This window comes from Pseudorca crassidens, chromosome 3 (genome assembly GCF_039906515.1).
Source record: "Pseudorca crassidens isolate mPseCra1 chromosome 3, mPseCra1.hap1, whole genome shotgun sequence".
NCBI classification, from domain to species: domain Eukaryota; kingdom Metazoa; phylum Chordata; class Mammalia; order Artiodactyla; family Delphinidae; genus Pseudorca; species Pseudorca crassidens.
The window spans coordinates 156691656-156715059 of NC_090298.1; the positions used below are offsets into that span (position 1 = coordinate 156691656).

General features: G+C 45.4%; 1 protein-coding gene across 1 annotated transcript in view; it reads right to left on the reverse strand.

The window, feature by feature from the left end:
- Window positions 1-3313: 3313 nt before the first annotated feature.
- Window positions 3314-23404, reverse strand: part of ADRA1B (adrenoceptor alpha 1B) — a 60927-nt gene continuing 40836 nt past the window's right edge. The window contains exon 2 of the mRNA XM_067732972.1: window positions 3314-4431. Within this exon, the coding sequence (XP_067589073.1) occupies window positions 3824-4431 (608 nt within the window). The 3' untranslated portion in view covers window positions 3314-3823. The remainder of the gene's footprint in view (window positions 4432-23404) is intronic.

Genomic DNA, 23404 nt, shown 5'->3' on the forward strand with positions numbered 1-23404 from the left:
GACTTCATGGGATCCCTAAGACATCCAGACTTCTCTCACACACCTATTCTGGCTTTGTCACTCTAGAATGTTCTATAACATTATCTGATTAAATTTCACTTTTCCTTTTAGTTTGGGCTGATCATCACCTTGAGTGATATGTTTTTTCATGCTGTAAGACATAAAATTCTTTTACTCTGTCATAAACGTGTGTCTTTCTTCTTCAAGGTGGACCCTGAGTCCTAAAACCCTGATATCTGATGAATAGTACCAAATTTGTTTTGTCTTTTTACTCAGATTTTTTAAACTTCATATATCAAAGTAATGAATTAAATAACTAATACCTCTGCAAATAGCTATCACTTATTGGATGTTCTCCAGGTGACTGGCATGGTGTCATTTTTACCCTCATGATCTCATTTGATCCTCCTAATGCCCCTATGAAGTAAGTACTATTATTATCCCTATTTTACAGTTAAGGAAACTGAGGTTTAGAACCCATGGCAGGAGTGGGATTTGAGCCCAGAGCTGCAGGATTAACTACTACCCTTGCCAAGCCACTTCCTTCTTTACTTCGGTTGGTGTAGAGATGTATCCCTGTGCATGCCTCAGGGGTGACAAACGACCCAGCAGTATTTGGGTAGTTAGAGATGATAAAGTAGGCTGCTTTGTGGCCAGTTGTGAGGTCAGAGCAGAGAGGACATGTTCACTCCAAGGGCTCCTGAGGAACTCGAGGCCTTCCTTGGGGTAGATAGACCACAGTGAGGCAGCCTGGAGAGGTCAGCATAATGCAGGCCCTGGCTGGGGGCACATATGGAACCTAGCCCTCTACAGGGATGTGAGCCACTGCTTGGCCAACCTTCCTTCTGGAAAGAGGTAGGAGGCTGCCACTGCTTCTTTGTGCTGCCTGGGTGGCCTCCAAGCATCAGTAATGTGTGAGGTCATTGTAACTGAGCACCTCAGGAAATACCTTTGGTGACTGTGGCTTCAGATATCTGAAGTCCAAATTATAACTTGCATTTGCCCAGTGATTCGCAGTTCAGTATTTATGCCACAGTGATCTCATCGAATCCTTTGTGCTTCCTGCTAGGCTGTGAAGGTCATGTCCATTTGATAGATGGAGAAACAGATGAGAAGAGGCAGGTAAATTACCCAAGGTCACCCAGAGCCAAGACTTGAAGCCAGGTCCTACTGACTCCAAGTCCCATTCACCAGGGATTTTCAAACTTCACGCCGTGGAGCCCTCAGGTGCTTGGGGCAGGTGAGGGGAAGGGGCTGAAGACATGGAGGAGGAGGCCAAGGGGGCGAGGCTCTGTCCTCTTTTCCTCACTTCACTGCAGACTGCACTTGTATCAGGATTCTGTGTCAGACTTGTTTGAAAGACTTGTGTTGTTAAGCAAATGTTTCCAGAGGACTATCCCAAACTGTTCCTTCTTCTCTGGGAATTGGGTGCAGGCTCTTCCTTCCCTAGGACTCCCTTTTCTCTACAGCAGCAAGAAGAAACCTACTTTCTGTTGGAGGATATACTCAACCCCAAGATGGCAGCACAAGGGAGGAGAAAATGTACTTCACAGGGATGTAGCAGATCCAGGTCTTAGTCCTAGGTTAGTGTGACTTGGCAAGTTATTTACCTCAGTCTCTCCATCTGTAAAGATGAGGGGATTGGCCTAGATAATTCTGAACATTGTTTTTTCAAATAACTAGTGAATCTGGGGTATCATGCTTAGTTCATAGGATCTTAAACAGAGGTGAGTCACTTGAAATTGTATGAAAATGTAATTTTTTTGTATGTGCATTTTTTTATCTGGAAGGTATATCTATAGCTTTCATTAGAGTCTCAAAGGGGTCTGTGATACAGAACATCTAGCTTCTCTGGATTTTTTCTTTATTTTTCTTTTTTTGGCAGATATGCTGGGAAATCTTACTTCTCCTTGGGGAGGGGGCTCAAGTTGTAAGAATGGTGTGAGAAAGCTATTTGCAGAAAGGAAACAAGTGTAACATATAAAGATAAGCAGAGCAAAAGATGGGAGCTAGATGAATGATAAGAGCCAGTGAGCAAGCTAACAATACTGTTTAAGCCCCTGGATCCAGCCATGCCTGATACCCCTACACTTTTCAGCTAAATGAATGACTGCCCCTCCCCCATTAAGGGATTTTCTATTTCAATCGCCTATAGAATAAATGACTGATGTGCTAATATTACTGGGAGAAGCTCTCACCATTTGAAAAATTAATGAATCTCAACTTAGAAAAAGCAAAGCAGGAAGAGAAAGGGACTGGGGTGGGGGTTTTCCTCTTAGGTTCTTTTTTTTAATTTCAGGGAAGAAAAATGCTCCCTCTTTTGTTCCCTATCCATTATTCTTTTAGCAAACTGGTGGCTTTTAGAGGCAGAAAAGACCTTAGAATCAATCTTTTTTTCTTTTGCGGTACGCGGGCCTCTCACTGCTGTGGCCTCTCCCGTTGCGGAGCACAGGCTCCGGACGCGCAGGCTCAGCGGCCACGGCTCACGGGCCCAGCCGCTCCGCGGCACGTGGGATCTTCCCGGACCGGGGCACGAACCCGTGTCTCCTGCATCGGCAGGCAGACCCCCAACCACTGCGCCACCAGGGAAGCCCCTTAGAATCAATCTTGTCATTACATAGATGGGAAACCAAGATCCAGAAGAGATGTGACCTTCTCAAGGTCACAGAGTAAATTGGTAGCAGCGCTGAGACTAGAACGGAAGTTACCTTCTTCAAGGTATGCTCCTCTTCTCTGCGTGACTTTCCTCAGTGCTTCTTTCCCAGGCAGGCTGGCCAGTTAGCCGAGCTTAGGAGGGTTCCTGTGCCCATAGGTGTTGCATTGACATATGGATCCTTATCTTGTCCAGAAAATTCTGCAGTCTGGCTCTCTTTTTCAGGTTCCATGGGCACAGGCAAATAATGCAGTGTTTGGTCAGAAGATGCTGGAGGAGGTAAGGGACCAGTCCCCTCACAGGTGACAGGCCCACCTAGGGTGCTGGCCTGGTAGCTCCAACTAGGATCGGGGTCCTGGGGATCAGGGCCAGGCCAGACATTGCCCTATGTTGCCCACAGCAGGAAGATTTGGATATGGGAACGGTCAAAAGCAGGCAGGAAGGATTTATGGGACAAGTCCAGGGCGTCACTTTCGGCCACAGGATCAGATTTGTTTAGCCCTGAAGGGCAGGAATGGCAAAGGCAGAAACGGGGTCAAGGGGGGGCCGGCACAATCACTGCCCACAGGGCCGGCGGGAGAGACAGGGGCACACCTTAATGTGAACGAAAAGGCAACTCAAGATCTGCCTGCCACCCCGTTCACAAACTACTCAAAGCCGCACAGAAGAAATGACCTTTAATGTCCGACTTTGCTTCCAACCCCGCCAGAGTGCCACCGTTCAGTGAAGTACAGGAGGGGCTTGCGAGGTACGAAGTCACGAGACAAACAATGCCCAGGGTGCCTCCTGGGCACCCACTCGCTCTGCCCCCGCGCGGGCGGCCACACACACGCACACACGCAGACCACACGTACACCGCACAGACACACGTGCACCCACGGTTAAATACATGTACAGAAGAAATCGTTTAGATATATACACAGAGAGAGAGACGGAAATCCCGGCTGGCGTCGGGTCTCCCAGGCTCTCAGCATGCTCGGCCCAGCTCTCCGCGCTGTACCTGGCACCCATGCCCCTGCCAGAAAAGCAGCTGCCCCTCTCCCCGCCCCCCTCCCCCCGCTTCCCCGTGGGGCCCGTGTCTACCGGGCGTCGACGCTCCCTTCCCCCCCTCCGCCCGCCCGCCCCCCACGATGATTGGCTCCCCAGGGAAAGGAAGCGGTGCGCGGGGCCCTAAAACTGCCCGGGCGCCAGGGGCATGTTGCTTTTGAAGCCGGGCTGCCCGTTGGCCACGTCGGCTGCGGCCTCGTGGCCCCCGTGGCTGGCGTCTCCGTCGGTCCCGGGGCTCTCGTGCTCCGTCAGCAGCTTGAAGGTGAAGAGCGGGCTCGAGTCGTGGCGGCCGCGGCGGCCCGGGGGCTCGGGCGCGGGCAGGCTCAGGAGGGCGCCAGGCGCCTTCCACTCCGGGAAGGCGCACAGCTCGACGGGCGGCGGCGCGCCGCGGCCCAGGTAGCCGGGGCTCGGCGAGGCCGAGGGTAGGGTCCGCTGGCTGCCGCTCAGGCAGCTGCCGCTGTCATCCAGCGAGTCCTTGCGCGACTGCGACCGCTCCAGCGAGCCGCCGCGCGTCCACGGCCGGTAGGTGTAGGCGCAGCCGCCCAAGAGGCGGCGACGGCGGCGGCGGCGGCCGCCGCGGCACTGGCACCCGAGGATGCGCACGAAGGCGCGCTTGAACTCCTTGCTGGAGCACGGGTAGATGATGGGGTTGAGGCAGCTGTTGAAGTAGCCCAGCCAGAACACCACCTTGAACACGGCGTCGGGGGGCTTCAGGGTGGAGAACAGGGAGCCTGCAGGGGGAAGGGGTGGGGTGGGTATGGGCAGAAAGACAGACAGCAGTTGGTGAGTAGTCAGACCCCTCTCTTCGATGTGATCGGCCCAAACATTGTCAACCTGTGGCATTCCTGCCTCCAGGCCTTTGCCCAGGCCAGTTCCTCTATCTGGAATACTGCCCTTTACATCTCAAAATAAATGACTCCTACATTCTTTTTTCAGGCCAATCTCCATCACTTAAACTTTGCCCATAAAATCTTTTCTGATCTAGCTAAAACAGCATTCAAACTCCCGTTATCTCTAGATTTCCTAGGGCAGTGCTTACCACTTTCTACTCAAATGATAATAATAATCACCCACAATGGTACAGCTCTTGGGTCTGAGGCACTGTACTGGTGCTTTACCTGTATTATTTTATCCTTCACAAAATGCCATGAAGTATTTCCATGGCAAATATGAGATGTATTAAAGACCTAAAGGTGAAAGGTAAACCTTTATAAGGTAAAAGAAGACAAGGTAAAGGATGATCTTATTGATGGAGAGGTGAAGAAAAACAGCTTAACACTTCAAAAAGATAAACTATGGGGCAAGAATGAGAGAAGATTATTTACAATGTCTAAGACAGTCAAGGGATTGATATTTAGAATATATAAGGACTCCTGAAAGTCAACAAGAAAAAGACAGCATTCCTAGTAGATAGTGGGCAAAGAAAAGGAACAGGCAATTTACAAAATAGGAAACGCGAGGTCTAATGAGCATATGCCAAGATGCTCAAACTATTAGGCAGTCAAATAAAGTGAAAACCACAGAGTGATAGAACATCTGTTAGGTTGGCAAAAATTAGAAAACTCGATAGTGCCAAGTACAGACAAGGGTGTGGAGACATGGGAAGTCTCCTGCTGGTGGAGGCAGAGGCTGTGAAGACCTTCTGATCCCATTAGGAATATAGATACCTCCTGACCCAGCAATTCTGCTCCAGGGTAGAGCTCTCAAAGAATTTTCACACAGGTCCATCGGGGGCCATGTACAACTATGCTCAGGGTGGTGTTTATGGTGACAGAGAGTTGGAAAACACCTGGGTGCCCCTCACTGGGAATTATGGAAAGGTAGAGTGGAGTACATGCATAGCACAGCAATTATGCAGTACTTAGAAGTCCTGGATGACATGTCCAAAAAACAATATGGAAAGATCTTAAATACATTGTTCTTTGTGAAAAAAGTAGGAAACAATGAGATTTATAGCATAATATCTTTTGTTATAAGATACAACCAACCACACACATTTTCAAAAACATTTTCAAGTTAAAAAATATTATACATATCAAATACAAAATGGGTGCCTAAGGGTGAGGCAGAGGGAAAGGGGAATAAGGGATGGGAATAAAAGGAAATAAATCAATAAAGTAAGAGAGAGGCCTGGCTTAGATCGATGACAATGAGGTGCTATGAATTGGGAAACATGATTAACTCATCCCTGTGAATTTGAGGTCCCAAAGCATTTAATGGCAATATTAAGTCAAAAACAATTCCATTTTAAATGCAAGGCAGTTGAGACTTGGAGAGGTTAGATGACTTGCCCCAGGCCACGTAGCATGTTTGTAATATAGCTGGGATTTAAACTCAATTCTGTTTGACTATGAAACGTGATTTTTTGTTTTTGTTTTTAATGCTATTAATCATACCCTCTGTGGAAAAATGAGAAACTATTAAAAAGCAAAAAGGAAAGAAAAAATATTTTAAAAGCACACATACCCATAATGCAGAGACATCACATTTTGGTACATAAACTTTCAGATTTTTTTCCTGTTGTATATATGTATGTAAATGCTTTAAAAAATGCAAATATACTTTACAGAACATTTCGTAACTTCAAACCATGTCCCTAAGCCAGCCACTCCACCTGCAGTACAGTGACTTTTGTATTCCTGTCTTATCTCCTCTGTTACACTGTGAGCTTCCTGAGGGCCTGGTCTTTGGGATCACCTTTGAATCCATTTGTTGAAGGAAGAACATCTGAATGGGAGAAATCTTAGCAAATCATGAAGTCCAACCTCCTCGCTTGGCAGATGGAGACACCGAGACCCAGAAAGTGGCTGCAGATCCCACAGTTGTGGCATAGATGCCATAAGAATCCCTCTTTTGTATTGCCCTTGAGTTTCCCCCCTGTAGCACTTGCCCTTCTTGATTATTTGAGCTTCGGCTTGTCGTTACAGGGAGCCTCCAACTTCTCTGCTTGGCAATGCAGGGGTGGTGGCTGGGGGGAGATGGCCAGAGTTCCTGGTGTGGGGTTAAACCAAAGAGGGGTTAACTTGGAAAGAAGCTTATCCATAATCCGGGTAAGTGCTAACTATACATAAAGTATGCTGACTCTTCTCAACTGTGGGTTAGCTCTAGGTGGGAGCCAATGAGGGCGCCACCTCGTGGTCTGATTTGTGACAAGGCTTGCACCATTAGGTTTTTGTCCCACTGTCCCAGATTCTCCTTTGGAATAAGACACTGGACAGAAGGCCCCAGTGGAAATGCAAATATGACGTGTGAACACCTAGTACCCATGATGGGGTGAGTTGTTTCTGCCCAGGGGGATGGTCTTGTTTCTGTCACTGAGTCTAAAGGGCATAGTTAAACTGGTCTTGACAAAAATGGGAAACTGGAGAATAAATTTGGGGAAGTGGAGAGAGGGAGGTAACACTTGGAAACCTTGTGAATCGCCCTGGACGGTAAATGCTGGTGAGCATGTGCACAGGTAGGCACACCACCCATGAGGACATGTTAAGGCCTGGGATAGAGGCTGGGGAGGCACAGACAGCTGTGGCAAAGGTGGGCAGAATCCAGAGCAGGAAAGCATACTTGCTGAAGACAAACTTGTAACTCTGCTTGCCAATCCCGTTGAAGATGTTAGTAAAATGGTCAATAAATGGCTTAACAGGTGTGTATCCTGAGGGACCAGCTTTTAAAGGATACACAAATAACAATAGTGCTAATAGCTAATATCAGAACCGTCAATCACATTGTGTGTGCTCTTGTACACATCTTACACTAAATCCTTTACACCATTTGCCCATTTAATGATCACAGTAATCCCTAGATGAAGGGACTATAGTTGGTCCTATTTTTTTTTAAAATATTGACATATGTCATGAATTTTTAAATTTATTTATTTATTTATTTATGGCTGTGTTGGGTCTTCGTTTCTGTGCGAGGGCTTTCTCTAGTTGCGGCAAGCGGGGGCCACTCTTCGTCGCGGTGCGCAGGCGTCTCACTATTGCGGCCTCTCTTGTTGCGGAGCACAGGCTCCAGACGCGCAGGCTCAGTAATTGTGGCTCACGGGCCCAGTTGCTCCGTGGCATGTGGGATCTTCCCAGACCAGGGCTCGATCCCGTGTCCCCTGCATCGGCAGGCAGATTCTCAACCACTGTGTCACCAGGGAAGCCCCCAGTTGGTCCTATTTTATGGATCAGGACACCAGCATATAAGAGTCGTAGCTTTTTACATTTTTATACATTCATTCATTCATTTGTTCATTCATTCATTCCACAAATACGGAGCTCTGCTAAGTGCCAGGCATGAGGCCAACCTGTGGGGATACAGACAAACAGGGGGGTGGGCTCTGCCCTGTGGCAGTCCACAGGCTTGTGGGAAGGCTGATGCATTCACAGTTCATTGCCACAGAACACACATGGCTTTATGATAGGGGCATAAATATCATTCTGTACCCCTGTGCCATTTCTTTCTAGGTTCTTCTTCACCTCCATCACAACGGAAGCACCTTGTCAGGGATAAAGACAGTCTGGATCTTTGTCTTTATTTTCTTACAAAGCACTCTCCAAGGACCATGGGGCTGAGATGTGCTCAGCCAAAGGGAAGGGGGTGATGCTGACTTTTCTCATGGCATTTACTTACAGCCACAATTTGAGTTTGGGCTCCCCGAGTTACTTGTTCCTCTGAGAAGAAGGTCATTCTTTGCCTTCAGCCGCTTTAGGCAATGTGGCCTGGTGACTTGAGCTCAGAGTTTGGGATTACAGAAGCCTGGTTTTGCATCCTTTTGGTGTATTGGCTGTTTGACTTTTGAAAAGTTAATTGGCTCTCTCAGGCTAAATTTTCTTATCCATAAATTGGGGATAACATCTGCTTCATAGGGTTATTCTGAATACATGAAAATATCCATGTAAACATACGTGACACAGGGTCTGGCACCTTGAAAATTCATAAATGGTGGCCATTTTCCAAATATACTGTATATCCTGGCCCATTCATTGCCCTCTTCCAGGAACTCTGCTCTGATTAACCCTACCCGACTCAGACTGAATTCTTCATTCTGTACCCCACAGAACATATACAATCAGACCTTATTCTGTTATTTTATTGTTTGTCTGTTAATTAAGCCATCTCCGGGCTGGCTGAGTCCTTGTTTACCACCCAGACTGTAAACTCCTTCTGGGCAGAAACCATATCTTTATTTCTTTTCCTTTCCAGATTTGTATGTTTTTATTACAAAAGTGACACAATGGAGAATGAATAGGGGGAGCACAGAGAATTTTTAGGGGAGTGAAACTACTCGGTATGATGCTATATTGGTGGATATATGTCATTATACCTTTGTCAAAACCCATAAAATGTACAATACCAAGAGTGATCCCTAATGTAAACTGTGGACTTTTGGTGATTATATGTCAGTATGGGTTCATCACAGTACCTTCCTGTCAATTTGAATGTGAACCTAAAACTGCTCTAAAAAATAAAGTCTATTGGGCTTCCCTGGTGGCACAGTGGTTGAGAGTCCGCCTGCCGATGCAGGGGACACGGGTTTGTGCCCCGGTCCGGGAAGATCTCACATGCCGTGGAGCGGCTAGGCCCGTGAGCCATGGCTGCTGGGCCTGCACGTCCGGAGCCTGTGCTCTGCAACGGGAGAGGCCATAACAGTGAGAGGCTCGCGTACCGCAAAAAACTAAAAAAATAAAAATCAATAAAGTCTATTAAAAAAAAACCTCACTGACCCTTAAAAAACTAAAAATAGAGTTACCTTATGATCCAGCAATCCCACTCCTGGGCTTATATCCAGAAAAGATGAAAACTATAATTCAAAAAGATACATGCACTCCAATGTTCATAGCGGCACTATTTATAATAGCCAAGACATGGAAGCAACTAAGTGTCCATCAACAGATGAATGGATAAAGAAAATGTGGTGTGTGTGTGTACACACACACACACACACACACACACACACACACACTGGAATATTACTCAGCCATAAAACAAAATGAATGCCATTTGCAGCAACATGGATGGACCTAGAGATTATCACACTAAGTAAGTCAGAAAGAGAAAGACAAATACCATGTGGTATCACTTATATGTGGAATCTAAAATGTGGCACAAATGAACTTATTTACAAAACAAAAACAGACTCACAGACATAGAAAACAAACTTATGGTTACCAAAGGGGAAGTGGGGGAGGGATAAATTGGGCGTAGGGGATTAACAGATGCATACCACCATATATAAAATAGATAAACAATAAGGATTTACTATATAGCACAGGAAAGTATATTCAATATCTTGTAATAAACTATAATGGAATAGAATTGAAAAAAAGAATATATATATATCCGAATCACTTTGTTGTACACCTGAAACGCAATATTGTAAATCAACTATACTTCAACTAAAAAACCCCTCACTTACACCTGCTAAATTAAAAAATTACACATTACAAAAAATCTATATAATATAGAGTGAAAATCCTTTCTTCATTTAAGTGGACAGGACCAGAGTTAACAGTTTTGTTTTTATTCTTTCAGACGGATCTTTTTTAATGGGGTCATACACATACCTTTCCCCAAATTTCTTTCTTCACTTAGAATGCATAAAAGATATTTCCCCATGTCACAGCATTACATTCTGTCCTCTGGATATATAGTAGTAGTTCACTAAACTCTTTCCTGATGATAGTCAAGTAGGTGATTTCCAATTTTTGGCTACCACAAACTGCAGTAATGACAAGCCTCATGCATTTTGCTTTTCGCACGTTTGAGTGTTTCTGCAGGCTAACCTCCTTCACGAGCAATCACTGGGTCAATTCCACATTTAAGTCCCGACAGCTAGCCAAATTGCCTCCTGAACTGGTCGTACCAATTTACCCTCCTCCCATCGACTGTGTATGAATGTGATATTTTCCCTACACCTCCACAACTCTGGGTGTGGTCAGTTCTTAATCCTCATGTGTTTGGAAGCTGAATAATGACCTCACCTACCCTCTTGTTCCATTTGCATTCTACTTTGCTTCGTCCTCCTACAGACCCCGGCATGACTCTCGCACCCTGAGCAAGCCCTCAGTGACTTCTGACAACGACTGCCCTTTTCTCGTTAGATTCCGATTCCTGGGACAGAATCCTGGTTCTCTCACCAGACACATGACCCTGGGCAAGTTTCATACTATACCTAAGCTTCAGTTTCCTCATCAGTAAAATGGAGCTAATAAGAATACCACCTTCCCTGGGTTGTTGTGAGGATTAAACATGGTAAAAACATGTAAAGTTCTTACTAGCTTGTTGGGTACCAGGTTCCTGCCACCTCAATCAACTCTGCATTAATGCTTATTAACCAAATAATAATTATTCCTGTAAACCACTCATTGGGCTGGAAATCTAATTACAGGAAACCTGTTTGATAACTTGATGTATCATTTTGGGTAAGTTGCTTTCCCTTTCCGGGCCTCAGTTTCCCTCCTTTAAAAAAATGTATTTTTTTATTTTACTGAACTAGAGTTGACGGACAATATTATGTTAGTTTCAGGTGCACTACATAATAATTTGACATGGTTTCCCTCCTTTAGTTGAGTGGTTTGATCTGAGTCCCGTCCAGCCTTAACATTCAGAGTCTCCACGAGGCCAGAGCTAGAAGCCCTGCCCATCTCCAGACCCACCACAGAGGGGCAGTGCGGGTCAGGGACTGGACTGCCAGCTGCCTTGGATTCCACACATATGTTGGACCCTTCCCTCCTCCCTCACCTGCCAGCAGCACAGCAGCCACGTGGATTAGTGGCCCTGTTTGCTACGCCAGCCTGCCCTGGGGGGGGAGCCAAGAAGCCCTCGTTAATTAGGGAAGGTGCTGAGGCCCTTGGGGCGTGAAAGCGGATTGGTGACAGGGATCTTTTTCTCTGGGCACCCAAACAGACCTTTGGGGGCCAATGAAGCTGCCAGGAGAGGAAGCAAATACCAATGGGAAATGTGGGTTCCTGGAAGCCTGCTCTCTCTGCTGGAAGCCAGGGCTATGCCTGCTCTTTGCCAGGGCCACTGACTTGCAGTGCATGTCCCTGAGCCTGTCTCCACTTCTCTTGCTCATGAAATGGTCCCACGCTCTTTGCCCTGTGTCTTAGCATCATGGCTTGGCAGGACTCCGAAACCTTCTTCCTTAACAGAAGGTCAGTCAGGGTGAGTAACTTGCTCAAGGTCACTCAGCTGGTGAATGGCAGAACGATGGCCAGAACCTCTTCAAATGTCCTTCAATTGATCCAACAGAGATTTATCGAGACAATGGAGTCCAGTGGTTAAGGACCTGTTCAGACATCACAGGCAGGTACAGCTGGGTTCAAGTGCTGACCCTGACTTCCCAGATGAGTGAACTTGGGGAAACTACTGGAGCTCTGTTTCCCAGAAAGTGGGGATGGTGATAATTCTTTTCTGCATGGATGAGTTGAGCTTAGGCTTGGTAAGTGCCTGGCATGTTGAAAGCACGCAAAGCTGTACTCAAAGTACAGTTTGACTGCTTCAAACACAACTACTGTTACTATTGCCAACACTGCTATCACTGCCAGTACTACTGCCAAGAAGATGAGGCAGGTGGCAAACAGGATCTCCCGTGCAGACCAGGCCTCGGAACTCTCACCCTGCTGCTCTTTCCAATACAGGCCCAGGAATGGGACTCCAGGTAGTTCTGGAACTTGATGAAATTGTACGTGATGTTCATGCATTTTTCTGGGGGAGAATCCATAGCTGTCATCATGGGCTTGGGTCAGCAAACCTGAAAGGGTTAAGCCTCAAGTCTAGGCTAGACCCATCTCAAGTCTAGGGCTTCCTAAGCATCAGTCATTCTACCACCCGGACCACCCGTTACTTAATGCTTTTCTTTAAATCAACTCACTTTTGGTATCTAAGCTAAATTTTTTTTTAAAAAGGAAGATTTCTATCATCATTTAAAAACGTGCATCATTTGCTATAAACAGAATGCAATGGTAGAGAAAAATAAGATGAAAACTAAACAATATTAGTACCTCTGGATGCCTCCATACAGTAGTGGGTCTGAGCCTGCTCCCTTTTTCAGAAAGGGAGATTAGCTGGGGTTGAGGGGTGTTGAAGCCTTGCTGGCCCTAAACTGAGAGGAATTCATTCCTCTTTGAGGACCCGAAGGATTGAAAGAGAAGTGAACAGGGAATATTTTCTCACTGGAGAACCCAGCCCCTGGCACACAGTAGTGCTAAATAAATATCTGTTCACCGACCGACCGATTGAATACGTGACTCAGAGTTTTTTGTGCCACCTCTAGCTGTCACTTCAAGCTATCTTGCACACCACTCAGATCTGTAGTCATTTTGAGTAGCATTATGGGTGCAGCCCTGGGAAACCACTTGCGGGAGGCCACATGGCTCCACTCGGTTGCCTCTTGCTAGCCTCTTACTGAGGTTTTTTAAACAGGTCAAATGAGACAACACCTCTGAAAGGGCTTGGAGGGGTTGAAAGCTGCACACCTGGATGGGGTGAGCAGGAGGCAGAACTTGAGAGCGGAGGGATGAGGCAGCAAGCAGATGGTGCAGTGAGCCCACTCACATCACTTGGGCTTTGCATTCCTGAGGGCGACTTAGAGGCATGGTGAAGTGCAAGGATCAAAAGCTAAAGTGGGGACTTCCCTGGTGGCACAGTGGTGAAGAATCTGCCTGTCAATGCAGGGGACACAGGATTGCGCCCTGGTCCCGGAAGATCCCACGTGCCGCGGAGCAACGGAGCCCGTGCGCCACCACTACTGAGCCTGAGCCCTAGAGCCCACGAGCCACAACTACTGAAGCCCGTGCTCTGCAACGAGAAGCCACCGCAATGAGAAGCCCGCGCACCACAAGGAAGAGTAGCCCCCGCTCATCACAACTAGAGAAAGCCCGCACACAGCAATGAAGACCCAACGCAGCCAAAAACAAATAAATAAAATAAATATATTTTTGAAAAAAAGCTAAAGCGGAGCAGGACCAGCACAAGGAGAGGGACTTCTTGGCTGGACCATGGTCCCAATGGGTCACCTTAAGGTGCTATTTAACAGATCTGAACAGTGAACCTCCCTCCACTCTTCAAAACCCCAAGGTTTGTTTGTGGAATAGTAGCTACTATTTAACAAGCTCTTATCCTGTGTCAGCCACTGGCCAAATGCCTAAACATCTTTACGCCCATTACTCCTTCAACCTGTCTGTTCCCAAGGCAGCCCAGCATGACTGCGCCTGGCACGGCTCTAGGGGGCGCCATTTCGCACTGCAGTCTATAGCGTTCCTGGTGACTGGGTCCAACCTGCCGCGCCCGCTGGAGGCCACAACTATTACACTTGGGGGAATGGAAGGCAAGTTGCTCCAGGTCACAGACCTAGTGGGGGATAGAGTTTGAACATGAGTCCAGGAAGCCCTAACAGAAGCTGTCAATCACTTCCAATACAGTTCATGGGGAAACAAAATACACATGTTGGTGTGTATAAAAGGACAGGAAGAATATACATGAAAGGAGACATCAACCATGTATATCTTTGGGTGGTGAAATTATGCATGAATTTTCCCTCTCTGGGCTTTTTGGTGTTTTCCAACATTTTCTCCATAAACACGAATTAGTTTTGTAATTGGGAAAAATCCAATGAATATTATTTAAAAAAATGAAAAATGAATCAAAAGATACTGTGTTTATGGGGTCCTAGTTATATGTCAGCCAACTATCTTATGTTCTATTTCATTTAATCCCCCTGACAGTTCTATGAGCAAAGTGGGATTATCCCTACTTTACAGATGAAGAAATGGACCTGCAGCTAGAAGGCAACACTTGCGCAAGGTCCTCCACAGGTAAGAGAGAGAGAGAGGTTGGAAATGAGATTTTTTGTTGTTAAGCCCAGCAGCCTCCTCTGTTAGTTCCTGATGTGCCTGTCGGTTCCCTGATGTGCCTTATCCTCTTACTATAGGGCTCTTTAATATTCCTTCATTAAATACCGGTTGAAGGAATGACCAGTGGGTGGGCTTGGAGACTGCAGCAAGGCATAGAGGGATGTAAAGCATCATTTATCTGGTCCCCCCAGGGCTGGGTGGTTTGTAACATCCCTCTGAGCTCTGACATTCTGGGTCTGTAGGATTATAAATTTGATTTGACTTATTTCACAGTCAGCATCACACAAGCAGACATCTCAAGGGAGCCAGTGGGTGGTGAAACCATTTCGATCAGCTTGTAAATAGAGTGGAGCTCCCTTTCAATGTGGCTGTTATTAGGAGCACTTGGCTACACCTTTAGCCAAGCCAAGTCTCCCCAGTGGAAACAGTATGGTCCAAAAAAAATTCAAAAATTGAAAACACTAGTTGCTAATTCTTTCAGCACTGGCTTTGTGAAGGAAGTTTCCTTGGATTTGGAAATTCCCTTCGAGGTTTTTCCATTTTCATTTGCTGCTTAACCCTGGAATGAGATCACAAAATTGTCTAACAAATACAATATCCTTGGGGCCAAAGAGACACATGTTAAAGTTTACAGCAAATACTGAAAACAATAATAATCACCAGAGCTACCATTTATAATGAACTAGGAACCAGTTATTAGGTACTATGTTTATAAACATTCTCTCATACAATCCTTCCAGAACCTTGTTATTAATATATCTCATTTTACGGATGAGAAAACTGAGGTTTAAGACATTAATGAAGTCACATGTCTAGTAAGTGGCAGAGTTAGGATTAAAGTCTAACTCTGAAGTCTACTCACTGGTTCTTACTCATTGTTTAATAATAAGAAAAAGAAGCTACTATTCACTTCCTTAAGCACCAGGCAATTTCTCCCTCAACTGGGAACAATCTTTCTCTTCACCAAATTGTCATAGTATTTTATCTGAGGCTAAAATATGGCATTTATTACTTTCTATATTGAATTACAGTTGCTTAGGGCTATGCCACATCTCCTCAGATTAGACTGTGAGCTTCTAGAAAAAAGAGTTCATGTCTGATTCTTCTCTTTCTGCTCAGGGCCTAGCACAGTGCCTGACACAGGACAGGCACTCAGCCAACATGTGTTACAGAATAATATTAGTAATAAAAATGACAAAACCAAAAATACGTTAGCCTCTGGCTACTCAAAGTGAGGTTCATGGGTAAACAGCATCAAAATCACCGGAGTGCTTGTTAGAAATGCAGAATCTCAGTGATCCAGTGAATCAGAAGCTGCTTTTTAACAAGATCCTGAGGTGAGAAGCATTGCCTTAGTCCACATTATAATTTTATTGTAAAAATTGTTTTCCTGGGTGTCTTGGGCTTCATGATGGGCAAAGGCTGGGTTCCGAACCACCTCACCATGGGATTGACTTGCTTGTCCCAAACCCTCCAGTGGCTCCTGTAGGTTATAGGATAAAGTTCAAACTGCTTCGGCTGGAATTGAAGACCTGCTCAACTTGGCTGCAACGGACTGATTCTTCACAACACGAGTTGACCTTTCCGGCTCCTTTCCCTGTATCTACTCTGTCCACTGGTCTGAGATGCCCATTCCTTTCCCCTCCTCCTCTCCATCCCTTCCAGGCCTGGCTCAGATTCCTCCTTGTCATAACCACAGCCCATGATGCAGAGCTTCCTGTGAAGTGTGAAAGCAGAAGGAAGGAGTGAGCAGGCTGTGAAGACCTGCTCAGATCCAGGTAACCCGACACACCTTAGCTAATTTCACTCCCACAATAAGGCATGAGGGAGAACTGGGTTCTGTAATTCTCAATTTTCAATTTACAGATGAGGAAATAAAGTCTTCAAGTGTATGGAACTCACCCGATGTTACACAGCTATTAAATGGTAGAGCTGGTATACAAACCCAAATCTGCCTGGTCTCAAAGCTGGGCAGTTTTCACAACAGATGATACTGCCTCTCAACTCTTAGAATAGTTCTGGTTGGGGGAAGGCTAGAATTATTTACTTCTTATTTATAATGGTCTTTCTATATATTTTATATGGTCATTAAAACACAGAAGCCAAGAATTTTGTGGCACTCTACCTCGATGGTTCTTAACCTGAAAATGCTGGTTATGCAAATAATTTAGCATCATATAATTTCAGGGGCTCACAGACTCACTGAATCTCATCCATGGGTACCCAGGAGGTGCACAGTCACCAGATTACGAGTCTTCTGCTATTCTCTCCACAGAATTCTATCACAACAGCTGTTGAACTTATTTATTTAAGAGTCTGTCTCCCTTGTTTACAAGCTCCTCAAGGCCAGGGTCAACCTTACTTTTCCTGTTTCTCTAGCACCAAACACAGAGCTTGGGTTATAGTGAATGTGTAAAACTATTTGTTGAGCACATAACCTCCTCTTCATGTGCCTGGCTCAGTATCTGGTTCATAGTAGGTGCTAGGTAAATGGTTGTGGAGTGATTCTCTTGCTTATAATGTGCTTCCTTCCTCTTCTTTATATAAATGGTAACCACAGGCCAATGCCCAGTCAGTTTTCATCTTCTTCCTGACATCTTTCCTGACTGCTCCAGGCTTCTTCTCCTATATTTCCCAACAAAACAAAGGCCATACCACATGGATTCATATGGAATGTCATTCTTAAGAGATGTGCCACTTGTCTCTCTAGGCAGCATCAAAGCTCTTTGAAGACGGAGTCTGTGTTCTGTACTTCTAGCACAGGACTGGGCATGGGGTCCGTGCCATCAGTTGCCTGCTGGTTACTTGATGGACCCATCATTCCAACTTCAAAGAGGGAAGCGACCTCTTGGCTTAGGCCCAGAGTTGGGAGCAGATGGGATGGAGGAGTTTCTGCAGCACTTAAGGGTCTATCTTTGATGCCAAACTGAGTGTGTTCCATGCTTTGACCTCAATGGCAATTTCCCCATAGAACCCTTTTAAAACTGAGTGTTGGGGGGAACATATGTGAAGGAAGCGATACAACTTTATGAAGGCGCATAAAAAGAAGACATGTATAAATGGAGAGACATAGCTTGCTTTAGTATAGAAAGTCTCCAAGAAAACTTCAGTTCTCCCCAAATTCATCTGGAAATTCAAGATAATCTCATTAAAATACCACCAGGTTTTTTTCGGGGGGGGGTGGTACACAGGGGAACCTAAATGATCCCAAACTAAATATATGGAAGAATATAGATTATAGAAGAATAACCATGAAAAAATAGCCAGGTCAATTAAAATAAATAAAGAGGAATGGTGGGAGTGGTGTGGGAAGATGGGGAAACTTACCCATACGGAGAGTAAAACCTATCATAAAATCATATCATACCATAAAAGTAATTTAAAAGTACCAGGGCAGGAGGTGCAAGAAAATGCAGATAGATCAATGAAATTATACAGTTTATAAACAGAACCAAATATCCATGAGAATTTTATATGCCATTTCAATGCCTGTGGGGAAAAAACAGATTATTCTCTAAGTGGTGTTAGGACAAGAGTCTCTAGCTATTTAGAAACAAATGAAGCCAGATCTCTACTTTCTTACATTAAAATAAACCCAGATGGATCTAAGATTTTAAATATTAAAAGATTATTAAGATATAAGAAGATGGAAGTGAATTTTTTTATGATTTTGAAATAGGAAGGATCTTTTTAAGCATGACAGAAGTTCAGGATCCATAAAGAAAAGTATTGCTGCGTTTGCCTAGACAATTCTATAAGGTCATAAACTTTGAAAACAAACTTATCAGAATTGAGAGAAGCATCTGTAAATTAAAGGACAGTAAAAGGAATATTTCTAATACACAAAACTCTCTTTCAAATCAAGAAGACAAAGCAACTCAATAGAAAACAAAGCAAATCATATGGATGAGGAAATAACAAGAATAAGTACAATGGACAGCCAGTGAATTAATGAAAACCTCATGAAATCATTTACAAAGCAAATAATGTGAATTAAAAAGCAGCAAAATATTTCAGGTCTATTAGTTTGGCAAAAGTATGAGAAAACAGACATTTGCATGCATTCTGTGTGGGGCTACAGATTTTGGGTGGAAAACTGGTGTTATCTGATACAATTGAAATGAGCACAACTTTAGCTTTTGATGTAAGTACTCAACATCCAGGAATTTATCCTACATAAGTACTCTTAAAAGGGAGCAAAGATAAAGTACAGGAAACTGCAGTGATGTTCCCCCCAAATGGGAAATAACCTAAATTCCAGCCATAGGGGATTATGAAATAAACCACGTAGCATCCACGCATTGAAAAACCATACATCTATTAAAATGGTAAGCTAGGTCTACATGGAATGAGGCCCATGCCAGAGTTAAGTAGAAAAAATCAAATTTCAGGAGAGAATGTCTAATATCTGATTTTTATAAAAAACATTTTTTGTGTGTGTGCGCGTGTGTGTGTGTTCATAGAAAAAAATCTGGGTGAATGTGAAAAAAATAATGGTTATCTCTGGAGGATGGCTGTATGGGAAGATTTTCACTTTTTATTTAAAATTCTTTTTGCAATGAACAATCATTGCTTTTGTAATTAGAGGGAAACAGGGAGAGAGGCAGGCAGGAAAATGAGAGAGAGAGAGAAAGAGACAGAGAGAGTTGTTGAGAATATAGGGGGAAAGACCCAGCCTAGGGCTAGAAGCTGGCCGACCTTTATTCAGGGTCAGCACAGTTCTGGGCCTCGTTTCCTCATGTATGAAACAAGGGGGTTGCATTAGCTACCGGGGCTCTCTGCTTCTTGGATTGTCAGCTGTGTTCACTCCACTGCAGAGGTGGAACAGATATGAGGGGAAAAGTTACAGATAAACCTGTGGCCAGAGTGTCTTTGAGCCTATAACAAAAAGGCTGTGCAATACTGGATGCTGCCCTCAGAGGGAGCAGATGAGCCTGCTGCTTGGCTGAGAAGCTCGGTACCTTGGGATGAAAGGCTCCAGAGAGAACAGGGACAGTTACTGGCTTTGGGGAATCAGGTGGTAAAACGCTGAGATTGGACCACTTAAGCCATTAGGTACCGTGCAACGCCTTTCATCCCTTCTCTCAGCAGCTGTCCACTGACTCCCCTGCCTTCCTCTTTCTGACTCATCCTTCTGATCTGTCCTTTGGCTGGTGGTAATCCAAACTTTTTCCTATAACCACTGGCTTGCCAGGTTCAGGTTGGGACCCCTGCACAGCTCTGCATCTCCTCTCCACTTGTCAGGCCTGGTCTGCGATGCACTCCTCCTCTGGGGGCCACACCTGGGCGTCATGCCTGCCTTGTCATCTGCAGCCCTTAGAGTGAATGATGCCAGCCTGCTGTCTCTAGGGCGTCTTGTCTTCTCACCAGAGCCCTTGCCTGCCTTTCTTTATCCCGAGGGCCAGGCACATCGCTGGTGTCATGAATATTGTATGATGAAAATGATTAGTCTTTGCCACTGCATATGTGCCGCTGTCCAGATTTTAGCAAAGCAGGGCCTTCTCCTGCTTCTCAGTCCAGGTCCACAGACATGCCATAAAATGACCCTGAAATTGCTGCCCTTTCTCATAGCTCAAAGGCTCCTCATTGCTAGGAAATTTGCAGATGCAAGTGCCCGAGGGACAATTTACTGCTCAACTCAGAGATGGCCTACAGGACAGAGAGCTGGCTGGGCTTGCTGCAGCCATGGGAGAATGTTTTCTGAGAGTTTCCCTGAAGGGACAAGATGTAATTCAGTATTTACTGCCTATGCTGTTTATATATGTGTAGCCCAGACATCAGCTGGGGGCCTTTCTACCCCTTGAAAGCTAGGCGAGATGACTGTGAATGTCCCTTTTCCATAACCCTGGGATGTCCAAAGCCCTCCCTCAAAGTCTCTGGATTCCTGGAGTGGGGCAGGGGGAATAACTTCATTCCCACCACTCTGCTTCTTGGGCTCTATTTCCCTTGATGCCTGCTCTGCTTATACCACCTGGAAGCAGTGATTCCTCAAGAGGAAAATTACCCGCACCAAGTGTTTAAGGTACTACTACTCAGTGCTGGGCTCCCTGGCCCCCTCCTTGTCGTCTCTCACCTCAGCTCCTCTCCTCGCAGACTGCTCCAAGAGTTCCAAATTCTTATTGCTTTTTTAGGCAATAATTTCTGTTCTCTCTTCTGGTAGCTTTGGCATCAGCCTTGTTGAGGGCAGCGAGGAAGAGGGGCATGGAGGTTGTGACAGGGGGAAATGGGTTTCACTTTCTACCTTCAGCTCTATTTAAGATTTTTCCTAAAGACAGTTCCTTTCCTCAAATTACTAGATTTTCAGAAAATACAATTTCTTCACCTCTTTCATGTAAATACACATGAAATATATTCTCAGTTTGATGCAGGTTTTTAGATTATTGCTTGCAGTGGGAGGTCCCCAAGCTTTGTCCCACTTTACAGACAGTCTTTATCGAACATCCCTTAGGTACCTGGAACTGGTTGAGAATTTAATCCAGGAGATTAACATTGACTGGGGAAGCAAGGAGATTTCAACAATTATTTTATTCAGTACCTATAAGCCGGTGAGGTGAATACAATTATTATGCCCATTTTATGGATGAAAAAAACTGTGGCTTAGTGCAATTAAAGAAATTGCTCAAGATTACACAGTGGTGGAGATAGGATTCAATTCCAGGTCTGACCCTGGAGCAACTGATCTTTCTGCACCTCAGTGCTGATTCCCACAGACTGGGGACTTGTTATATCCCTGGAATGTTCTGTGTGAAGGCACCTAGAAGAAAACCAGGAGGTGCTGGTTACATGTTGGGATGGAGAGATAAGTGTGGGTGATAGTTTGGGAAGGAGGACTTACTTGACTTTGCTACTTTCAGAGAACTTTCCTGCAAAAACGATTTCATCTTTGCACATTTTGAGGAGACAGGAGCTGCAAAGGCAGGGAATTGCATCCCCTTTGTGCACGAGGGTGCAACGGCAGTGGGGCAATGTGTCTCAGAGAGCTGGTGACCTCAGGATGTTTAGAGCCTGAGAGAGGAGGCCTGACTTCCTCTGCAGTGTTCTGATCACAAGGAAGGTGGAGAAGTCGTGCTGACTCTCGTGATAGTTAGAAATGGACTCAACGTTTATGATGGTGCCCAAGAAAATACAGAAGATGGTGGTGATCTGAATTTAATAACGACAACAATAAGAATAGCAGTTACCGTCTACTGGGAGCTTACAGGAGGCAAGCACTGTATCAAACTCCTAACATACATTATCTAACTCTGTACTCAAAACATTTCAATGTGGGAGGTAGAGTTACTGTCCCCATTTTACAGATGTTGAAATTGAGGCTTAGAAGTAATTTTCTCAGAGTCACAGAGATATTAAGTAGTAGAGTTTCTGCTCTCCCATCTTCTGCTATTTGGACCTGCTGAGGAAGGCCATCAAAACACCAAAGACTAAAAGGACATGTAAAAACACTGAGCAGATTCCACAAGGGAGTACAGGGTGCAGGGGGAAACAGAAGAGCCATGTTTGGGTGTGAATATACTAGTTTTCAGATGACTCATGTTCCCAGCCAAATCCAGGAGGAACTGTAATTATTTAGAATTGAAAAGTCATCATCTGCCATCTCCTGGCCTTGTGAATATAAGTCCCAGGGACCCAAGAAGGTGGGAGGAGAATGGATGCTTAACTCACAAATCCTTCCATCATCTGTAGATGGGCAATGCCAAGAACATAAGCAAGAGGACAGGGCATACGATGGAGAAAAATTAATAAACAGAGATCAAAAGATAGAGTTAAGCCAGACAATGAAAGGGCAGAACAGCCCCCTTTCCCATCACCACCCCTCCTCACATTTCTGACAAGGATATGGTGGTCTTGTGCAAAATGAGACCCCAAGGTGGCCATGGACGGGCAGCAAGGACAGGGCAGCTCAGCTTCCAGCCTGAGGAGCTGCCTGCATCCTCTGTGTGTGTCTCGCGGTGTGGTAGCCCTAGCCTGTCTATCCAGATGGAGCTGAATTCTCCACTGGGTCACCCAAAAGGTGACCCAGTGAATTAGCAATTCACTCCAGAGTGCTAATTCCTCTGTCCGCCTCCTTCCTCTCAGGCTGGGACCAGATGTTCCACCCCCAATTCTGAAAATGCCACTGAGCCTCGATGGATCATCATTAAACACGGCCCCCAAAGCACATGCTCAGGCCAAGGAAAGTTCCCAGAAAAATCTTCCTGGCAAAGCAGCATCACAGCAGATGGATGGGCAAGGTCCTGGCCCTCATGCTCCCCTCCCCTCTTGTCTTCATCCGATGCTTCTGATAGGAGAGGGGTGGGTAGGGTTGGCGGAGGCTTGACTGATCTGGGATGAGGCTTTCCAGACCATAACGGAGCAAGATGCGAGGGGAGATCGTGAAAGACACTAGTGTGTGAAGAAGAGCATTTGGCAGAGGGAGCCTTGTTCTTTGGAGGCTGCTGAAGCGCACCAATGGGGTCAGGTCCAGTGATGGCCTGTCCATCTGCTCGGAGGTCTTACTGGTTTGGTGGAGGACAGCATGACCTCAGGAGAGAGTTTTGACCGGGGTACCTCGACTCCACAGGGCAAATGAACCATTTTAGTGCCTAGGCATTTTATTCCAGCCTCTTCTGATCTGGTTCCTTACACTGCAGGATTGTTAAAAAGAACAGTCTGGTGAAACCAGCATTTGACTGGGTTCATTAGCCCTGTTTTTAGTTTTAGTTTCAGTATTGTTGATATATCCATCCTCTAGCAAGCATAGGAGTTCTTAATGGTGTCTGTGAACTCCTGAAAAATATGGGGTTATTTGATGTGCACATGTGCATTTTCTGTGTAGCTGCTTCATAGCTTCCATCAGATTCTCAAAGGGGCCCATGTACCAAAAAAA